The 9,638-nt window shown below is 55.0% G+C and overlaps 1 protein-coding gene across 1 annotated transcript; it reads right to left on the bottom strand.

Annotated features, from left to right (window-relative positions):
• Nucleotides 1-3,503: 3,503 nt before the first annotated feature.
• On the bottom strand, nucleotides 3,504-8,490 carry LOC122366070 (nucleoprotein TPR-like). Its single transcript, XM_043337852.1, has 2 exons — nucleotides 8,116-8,490; nucleotides 3,504-5,618 (listed from the first exon to the last, which is right to left on the bottom strand). The coding sequence occupies exons 1-2, from the start codon at nucleotides 8,488-8,490 to the stop codon at nucleotides 3,504-3,506; spliced, it is 2,490 nt and encodes an 829-aa protein (XP_043193787.1).
• Nucleotides 8,491-9,638: the final 1,148 nt, after the last annotated feature.

The following is a 9,638-nucleotide window of genomic DNA, read 5'->3' as shown; positions in this document are numbered from 1 at the left end:
TGTCGCATAGCATTCGATTCGGCAGGTCTTCCTGAGTCCATTGGTGGCTTTCCCGACTCGCTAGCTCAATTTGATCAAGAGTTATTGACGAAAAACTAATATGACCTTGATGACGTCATAAATGACGTCACGCAAGGTCAACATTGCAAAAGTGACGCATCTAACCTTGCAAGGAGTGCATCAAATCACGATTATGTGTGCTTGAGATAGTTGGAGATCGTTCCCGGCGCCAGAATAGCAGTTTTCATTTTTCCCCATTGACTTATAATGGTGAGGTCACGAAAATGACCTGACCTCATATGACCTTTAGGAAAAATCCGAGATAAACAAGTTGTGGGACTCATAATGGATACTAGATCCTGCAAGTTTCATTTCCCTGTGACATCTCCTCTGGCAGTGAGGGCGTTGCGAAGTTGCGACATCTGAAGACCGTGCAGAGGTTCACTTATGACGTCATAGGTCAGTGACCTGACCTGACCCAAAAATGCGGTTGGTTTCAAAAGATCCGGCTTGGATCAAAGGTCAGGTATGCCAAGTTTCAGCTCTCTATCGCCAGCGTGTTCGGAGCTATCGCGAAAAAACCCTATGGGGGGGCGGCACCCGCCCCCCCCCCCCCTCGGCCGGCGAGGGTTAACTCGAGGCACCACTCTGGAACAAAAATAAAACATGTGAAACAACCGCCGCCGCCGCTGACCAGTCGCTCATGAGCGGTAAATTTTGGTGTTCCATCAGCCGCTCAGCTCTCGGGATTGCAAATTTTGAAAACTTTGAATGAATTTATTTGTTACTACGAAAATCTATTTGTTTTTGTCAAAAACTGGGTTCTCATACCTGGGTCGAAATCCAGCTGCACCACTTATGGATGACGGTAAGTCAGGGTTGCACCCTGAGGTTGAGCGGCCCTGGTGTGTTGTGGGCACATGTGACACATTCCACGGTCACGAATACAGGGTGTCACGAAATTGTTGCGGGATGTTGTACAATTGTGTCCCGAAATGTATTGCATCGTCGTAGTTGCGTCAGTGTTCTCCAGCACCTCGCTGACAAGTTATCAGCGGCCACATGGTCTGTCCCCGCGGCACCTGGTGAAGCTCAAATAGGCCTCTGTAGCCCATCATGCCCCAAACGAGAATCTCCAGTGCCCAGTGGGTGCTTCACCGTCTCGACGGTGCTGCGCCTCTGAGCTGCTGTTGGCCCAGAACTGCTTGTCGGGACGGTTAGTGACTAAGAAGAGCTCTAATAGCCGTTTTCACGACGGGCTATCCGGCGAGTGCACCTAATTTGACCAAATCTGCCCCTAATCTCTTTTACAGCAAATATCTTTATTTTATGAATCTATTTCAGTGTTTTAACCGATTATGCTTTCTGATAATATGACAAAGGAAGCATATAAGCAATTAGTACAACCCTAGCTGATCGCTACTAAGCAACACACTGAACCTCACTTGACCAAATATGCACCTAATCTGCACCAGATGTTAACCAAATGTGTACCAGATGACCGTCGTGAAAACGGCTAATATCGCCTCACGGCCTCATAATTAAGAAGTCTGAATCTTCAGCTTCGGGGTAAAATCTTCAGATACCGGGGGATGGCCAATTTAGATGCCGAGTGCCCTGGTCTAGATGCCCTGGTGCCGGACCCGTTCAAATTACATCCTTTCAGCACTCAGGAGGGGCATGGAGGGACAAGACCGCGCCAACCGCGTATCAAGTTCGTGACACTCTGAATACCTACGTCTTGCGTCAATTCTGTCGAGATGGAGCCAACGCTGAATGGACTTGAGCCACCGTCTCCGTACCTTTTGTATATGCGGAGTTGTAGCCGTGTGTATAAAAGCTGCGATGTCCAGTATTCTGCCCTCGTGAACAACTGTTCCGGCAGAGACAATTGATAATGTACCTAAACGTGTAACAATCAAATTTTCGTAAATTGGAAGAGCATTCTTTTCTGATCAATATCCACCCATTGTTGGCGACGCTTTCGTTCGAATCTCATTTCATGGTGTGGACTGTATTTAATCGCGCATCGCACAACATTTGGTTGTTTGGTGACCGAGATCCAGGAGAAAAATGGTTTAATTGGAAAATTGGGAAAATAAATGTTATAACCTATCACGTTAGCCTAGTTAAGATACAACTAGATATTGGATACAGGATGGAGCGCCGGATGCCGACGACTGAGGAAACTCCTTCTCAGGGAGTATATTTGGACCTAATAAAGAGCGCCGGATACCGACGGCAAAGGAACCCCCTTCTCTGGGCGTATGTTAGGGCCTAAATAAGAGAGCGCCGGATACCGACGACAAAGGAACCCCCTTCTCTGGGCGTATCTTAGGGCCTAAGATATGAGAGCGCCGGATACCGACGTCAAAGGAACCCCCTTCTCTGGGCGTATGTTAGGGCCTAAAATATGAAAGCGCCGGATACCGACGTCAAAGGAAACCCCTTCTCGGGGCGTTTTAGGAATGTTTTAGGATAAAAAAGGATAGTCAGTAGACCTGGTCACCGGAACCGATACGCCTGCCGCATCTCCGTCGAATATCTCATCTGTGTGTAGACCGCGCACTGTTTCACTTCTCACTCGGGCTTCTCACACACTTTGTCTTCTAGTTCACTATATTTGGCGGACAAGGCAGCGAAACGTACCGGGAAGAGAGCCAGGGGCAGCGCAGTGTCCCCGTCGAAGTCGAAAGGTGAAGTGAGGGCGGGGGTGTTTACAACTAGTGTATATACGGCGACAGGGGGGTGAAAACAAGACGCGTTGAGGACGGTCAGAGCACACAGAAAAGGCTAAAAATGGCCCGGGCGTCCAGCGCTCCACCCGGAAGACACACACGCTGGGCGCGCACGTGCGTGCCCCACACAATGGTCCGGACCTGGGCCGGTCCTACGCAAACAGGGAGCCGCCCTGCCGTGCCGGCCGGCCAGCCGGGTCAGAGGGGACGCCAGCGTCCCGCGACCGCGGACGGCGCTCGGCTCGGCGGCGCGGCGGCGGTTCGGCTCGGCAGCGTCGAGTCTCTCGCCCGTACCGCCTTGCATAGGTGCAATTTGTCGGCAACATCACTCCCCCCTGTGTTCGGCTTCACTGCGAACGTCGAACACAAACATTTGACCGACAAATTGAACAGCGCAAACGAACAGTCTAGAAAGTTGATAACCGAAACGGGCGCGGGTAAATATCATTTCCAAGCTCCATACAAAGAAAAACACGCACAGCATTCCAGAAAGGTGCGGGCAGCGGGGTAAAGCGGGCCTAACACTCGCGCGCGGAGACGGGTTGCCTTTACACAGCCCTGAACTCAGACTCAGGTCCCTGTCAGGAAGGCACAAAAATACCAGAGCCGTCGCAAACGGTCAGTGGGCTGGGGGCCGTCAAGCCATACGCACAATGGAAATGACGGACGACTGTTGGATATCTTCTCCGAGAAAACGCAGATGAGCACCGGCTATGGGGGACTGGACGGTTGGTACCTCGGGCATGGGCCCGCAGCAGGCAGTGATCAGTTGTCCACGGGACGCAGCTTTGAGCGCTGCGTGTTCAGCTCCTCTCGGGCGGCGCTCAGTTCGCGCACCACGGACAGCAGCTCCTGGTTGCGCGCCTGGAGCCCCTCTTTGTCCCGGAAGGTGACCAGATGCTGGGCGATCAGCCGTCCGGCGGAGAAGGTGTCCAGCTCGAGCTCGTATCGGGGTGTGGCGACGAACCCGCCGCGCGCCTCCTTCACCTTCTTCAGCGGCACACAAAACTGCATTGCCAGGTCCGCTGTCTGGGCGGCCAGCCGATCCCTCTCGTGTTGTACGATACGCAGTCGCCGGCGGGCGCCGTCAGGCTTGGCGCGTGCTGTCTCCAGCTCCCGTAATGCCTCGTCATTGTTGCCTGTGGGAGAGTTGATCGTCTGCACCGCCGCCTCATAATCCTCGCGCTGTCTCTGGATAGCCGGCGTCCACTTATCAATGTCCTTCAGGATCTGGTCGAGGCACAGTTTGAACTGCTTGCTCTCGGCCTCTGTGGCCGTCAGCTGCTCCTTGGCCTGACTGAACCCGGTGAAGATCTGTGTGAGCGTCATACCCTGCCACAGGAGCCGGCTGACGGCGGCGGCGGACGGTGACGTGGCCTCCACCGCCTCGTCTGATAGGCTACCTTTGCGGGTGATTGCCTGCAGCTGCTCCTCGTAAGTCTCCAGCCGGTCGCGCAGCTGGAGGATCACCTTGTCGCGCTCCACCAGGCACTGGCCGTGCTGGGTGTGCGTCTCGTCCGGATGCACCTCCAGCTGGCTTTGCTGCTCGCTGGCCGAGCTCAGCAGTGACCGCAGCTCGTCCACCGAGCGCAGCATCTCATTCGACCTGGCCTCCGCCTTCTCGACGCCCTCTTTGTAGGGCTGCGCCAGCCGCTCCTGTGACCGCAGCTGCTGTCGATAGTTTTCCTCCTGCTCGATCTCGGCCTCACGCTGCAGCCGGGGCTTCTCCACCAGTTCGGTGAGCCGCTGCTCCAGGTCGGCCGCCTGCTGTGTCAGCCGTTCTTTTTCCGCCTGCTCCGTCCCCAGCTGGTCCATCTTGTTGGCAAGGTCGGCCTGCAGCTGGAGGATCCGCGAGCTGTGCTGGCGGCGCAGCGTGGACAGTTCCTCTGCTTGCGACTTCAGGCTCTCCAGCAGCAGAGGCATCTGCTTCTCCAGCACCTCCTTCTCACTCGCCATCTTCTTCTCTCTGTACTGGAAATTGATCTCCTTGGCGGCAATTTCCCCCACCTGTGCAAGCGCCCGACACTTTGCCGCATTAGCTGCAGCCAGTTCAGCTCCCCGGTCGGCAAGCTCGGTCGTCAGCCGGGCCACCCCAGCAGCGCGCCGCTGCAGCTGCTGTACCAGGCTCGCCTTGTCCGAGAGCACCTGGTCGCGCTCCCGACAGGCGGCCAGCTCAGCGGCCAACGCCCTAGTGAGGCCGGCATCTGCCTTCCTGTAGTCTGCGGTGGCCGTGGTCCGCTGCTCCTGGAGTCTGGCAGCTGCCTGCTGCTGCTCCTCCAACTGGCTGGACTGCTTCTGCAGCTCCTGCTGGGCCTCCTGCAACTGCTGGCCCAGCTCAAACTCATTCTGCTCTGTAAGTGCGTCTGCTGAGACAGCAGCGACCGATACATGTCTCTCGGCGACGTAGGAGTTGATGATGACCTGGTACTTCCCTGCGACCTCTGGAAGCTTCTCGAGCTTTCTCTCCGTTGCCTGTAGTCGCTGAATAGCCTGTCGCTTGTTGTTGGGAAGTGTAGGACCTGTCTCTTTCCACAGCAGGCCGGTCTCGTATCGCTCTCCACTTTTGGTCGTGTTTCTTTCCAGCATCTGGAGTGCTTTCTTATCCTCCTCCGATCGTGACGTCGTTTCACTGTACTTTGTTCCAAATGCTTCTGTAGACCACCATTCGTTGACGGCAGCGCACAGCTCCACTTCGCTCTCACTCGATTGGCGTCTCAGAAACATGACCTGGCGCATGCTGCTGGGCACGATGTCAGACACGCAGCCCGTCAGGGTCCATCCTAGGTCTGTCTTCACAGCGGCCGGCTGATTCGGACGTCCCACATGCACCTCCCGTTGCAGCACTGCTTCAAGGACGTTTGCACCGATCAACAGCTTCACCTGCCCGCCATTATATTGCGGGAACTCCAGATCACGAAGGTGCTTAAACCTCTGAAGCTGACTCTTCGTCATTGAAGTCGCAGTCACATTCAGCGCTGGCACAGACCACACTTCAGGAATGTTGATGCACTTCTTTGCCCCTGTGCCAAGGGGGCTGATCTTCAGTTTCACTCTCTCGGACGGACGCTGAGTGCCACTGGTCTCCACGTTTTGTATGCAGAGCGGGTGTCGCTCCCCGGCAACGCCCAGCTCCTCCAGAACATCCTCACGACACAGTGATGTCTGAGCTCCAGCATCCAGGAGTGCCAGAACGTCTGTCGAACCACGGGGCCCGTGAACCCGCACAGCAACAGTCTGTAGCAGTGTGTCTGTGTCCGTTTTTACCGAGGCCGCTACAAACGGCTGGTTCCCGGAACTACCTTCAGCTGAAGATTCAGGCGCTCCCGTGGTTGTCCCTGCTGACGACTGATCCCTCCTCGAGCTGCTCTGATCGGTTCCTGACCGACTTGATCCGCGGTGGAGAAGCGGATGGTGCGTGAGCTTGCATCCCTTCACATTGCACCGCCGAGACACTTTGCAGCTTCTGCTCCAGTGGCCCTTCTTGAGGCATGAAAAGCAAAGACCTTCTTCATAGGCAACAGCGCTTCTTGCGTCTGGGGTCTTGGCCTTGAATTCTGAGCAGTCGCTCAGCCTGTGGTTACTGCTGCACACCACGCACACCGGCAGAGAGCGGGCCTCTGGTTCGGTTTCACCATTAGCTCCTGTCGCCAGCGCTGTTCGCCGAACAGGGCCGTCCCTTGAAGCAACTGTTGCACGTTTCCGTTCCGATGTTGAAGTCCCGGACTGGACAGCAGAGAAGCTCAGGATGCTGACTTGGACTTGGAGCCACTCGGTGAACGTCTCCAGAGTCGGTCTCGTCGGTCGCAGCCGGAACACTTCACGGCCCCACTCTCGGGCTAGCTCGCTCGGCAGCTTTTCCACCACTCTTCTCAAGTTTTCACTGCTTGACAGGTCACTCGCGTAGCCGAGATTTCGCAGGACGGTGACTGTGTTATGGACGACCGCATAAAACTTCTCCATCGCTGGGAGGTCCATTAGTGACGGTGGCGAGGTCATGAACACATTTCGCAGGTGGGCCTGGATGATGTCTTCCTCTCGTCCGAACCTATCTTGTAAAGTTTTCAAGGCCTCGTGATACAAGTCACCGTTGAATAACATGCCGTCAATGGCCTGGGCCGCGGGCCCTTCCACCGCGTTTTGAAGGTGAGCCATGCGCTCAGCATCCGACAGGGACGGCTGATCATGCACCAAGGCTTTGAAAAGACCAATCCAGCGCGGCCACTCACGTGCATTTCCGCGGAACGTTGGCAGAGTCAGTCGCGGTATGCTTCGTTACGGTCCAAGGCGGACATGAGGACAGGTGGCGCCGCCGCCACTCGCATAGCGGCGGGAATGTGAACTAACCTGTTTACCATAAGGCCGCCATGTGCTAACGGCCGCTGCGGGCGCCGTTTCGGGCTAGTTTTGACTTTGTACCGCAATTAATGGTTTATTTATAATAAAAAATGGACTAGCGAGAGTCGTGCCGGAATCAGAATTCAATGTTCTACAAAACTAAGCCATTTTCATTGTGATCACGTCATCGACTTCACCGCCCAACCCAATAAAGCAGAAATATGTCGTGTCACCGGTGATTACACGCAAAAATTCTTTGGCATATAGCATAAAAACCAGAACACCTTTGACTGCAGCAACTATGCGGTACTACAGAAAATTGTATGGCCTACCTAATGGTGCCCATTACTTAATAATTAAGCTGAGTATTTCGTCGCCTAACTCTTGTAAAACCGTATGTCCGCTTGTCTATGGAGTTTGGACCGTAACGTTTTACGAACGCTGATGGTCCTGCCAGGTCATTGCGTCGAGGTGAGGCCGGCGGTGCGATCCAGCTGGCACGAGCCAGTCCGTCAATCTTGTGCACCCCATTCTCACCTTGAGGAACACCGGCGACAGCTCTGGGTGATGACGAGATGCAGCGGGAAACTTCGCCACCATTGGATGCCGGCCGCTGCTCACCTGACGTATCACGGACGGCTCTCGATACATCGCATTGCTCAGGCTCCACCTCCACTGGGATTTCGTCATCAAAGTCGTTTCTCCGCTCCCATTCAAGGTCATTTTCTGCAGCCCTCAGAAGTCTTGCCCTCTGCTGCGCTCGCTCCACCTCCTCTTCTAACTCCTTTTCCTCCATCATCCTCTTCTCTTCTTCCATCTGCGCTGTTCTTTCTGCTTCCTGGTTTCTCAGCTGCCTTTCTCTGTCTTGCCTGGCTTTCAAATGCTTCAGCTCCAGGCTTTTCATCTCTGCCGTTATTACAGCTTCCCTGGACGCCGCTCTGGACACTCCTGAAACACGGGATCCGTTCGCTCTGCTCCCCCCGTGATGCGACTTTGATGGCGGTGGTCTGTCATCTGCTTGCGACGCCGCGCAGCAGCTCACTGGTCGGTGCGTAGTTGCCTCTTCAATTCTTTTCACCGTCTCGGCGTGCCGTGCCGTCAGTCGGGTGGCGTACTCTTCCGCTTCTTCCAGTTCGCAGACCTCCTGCACCTTCTCAACATAGGCGTCATTGGCCTCCATGAAACCATCCAGTGTCGCATTCAGGGTTTCGAGCCGCTTCTTTAGTTCTTCCTCGCTAGCTCGGCGCGCGATCTGAGCCTCCGCCGTGTTACAGGCACGAGTAAACGCGGCGGCCTTGCGCCCGCGCTGAAGTTTCAGGTGCTTCAACACGCATGCAGTGTCTCCAGCTTCCTTGCCGGCAGTATCCTGACTCACCGTCGCCGTCTCTGTGTTCTCCGCCTGAGTCAAATCTTCCATCATCGGGATTTTCTTCTCGATCCGACCGGCACACACGAGTCACAGCTTGTAACCTACAATCAATCACTAAGTCGGCGACGGGCAGCCACAACAGTCTTCAGTTCTCACTTCAGGCCAGGACCATCCGGCCCGGAGGACCAGAAAATGTTGGCGACGCTTTCGTTCGAATCTCATTTCATGGTGTGGACTGTATTTAATCGCGCATCGCACAACATTTGGTTGTTTGGTGACCGAGATCCAGGAGAAAAATGGTTTAATTGGAAAATTGGGAAAATAAATGTTATAACATATCACGTTAGCCTAGTTAAGATACAACTAGATATTGGATACAGGATGGAGCGCCGGATGCCGACGACTGAGGAAACTCCTTCTCAGAGAGTATATTTGGACCTAATAAAGAGCGCCGGATACCGACGGCAAAGGAACCCCCTTCTCTGGGCGTATGTTAGGGCCTAAATAAGAGAGCGCCGGATACCGACGACAAAGGAACCCCCTTCTCTGGGCGTATCTTAGGGTCTAAGATATGAGAGCGCCGGATACCGACGTCAAAGGAACCCCCTTCTCTGGGCGTATGTTAGGGCCTAAAATATGAAAGCGCCGGATACCGACGTCAAAGGAAACCCCTTCTCGGGGCGTTTTAGGAATGTTTTAGGATAAAAAAGGATAGTCAGTAGACCTGGTCACCGGAACCGATACGCCTGCCGCATCTCCGTCGAATATCTCATCTGTGTGTAGACCGCGCACTGTTTCACTTCTCACTCGGGCTTCTCACACACTTTGTCTTCTAGTTCACTATATTTGGCGGACAAGGCAGCGAAACGTACCGGGAAGAGAGCCAGGGGCAGCGCAGTGTCCCCGTCGAAGTCGAAAGGTGAAGTGAGGGCGGGGGTGTTTACAACTAGTTTATATACGGCGACAGGGGGGTGAAAACAAGACGCGTTGAGGACGGTCAGAGCACACAGAAAAGGCTAAAAATGGCCCGGGCGTCCAGCGCTCCACCCGGAAGACACACACGCTGGGCGCGCACGTGCGTGCCCCACACAATGGTCCGGACCTGGGCCGGTCCTACGCAAACAGGGAGCCGCCCTGCCGTGCCGGCCGGCCAGCCGGGTCAGAGGGGACGCCAGCGTCCCGCGACCGCGGACGGC

Source organism: Amphibalanus amphitrite, unplaced genomic scaffold (assembly GCF_019059575.1).
Source record: "Amphibalanus amphitrite isolate SeventyFive unplaced genomic scaffold, NRLGWU_Aamphi_draft 000783F_arrow, whole genome shotgun sequence".
NCBI classification, from domain to species: domain Eukaryota; kingdom Metazoa; phylum Arthropoda; class Thecostraca; order Balanomorpha; family Balanidae; genus Amphibalanus; species Amphibalanus amphitrite.
Note: the sequence above shows the minus strand (reverse complement) of the source record. Positions and strands in the feature narration are given on the sequence as shown.

Excerpts from the sequence above, each read along its gene's own strand:
- LOC122366070 (XM_043337852.1), bottom strand. The coding sequence starts at position 8,490 with ATGGAAGATTTGACTCAGGCGGAGAACACAGAGACGGCGACGGTGAGT. Across the intron at positions 5,619-8,115 it reads AGGCAACTACGCACCGACCA|GTGAAGCTGTTGATCGGTGC; the intron begins GTGAGCTGCTGC and ends AATGGCGGGCAG.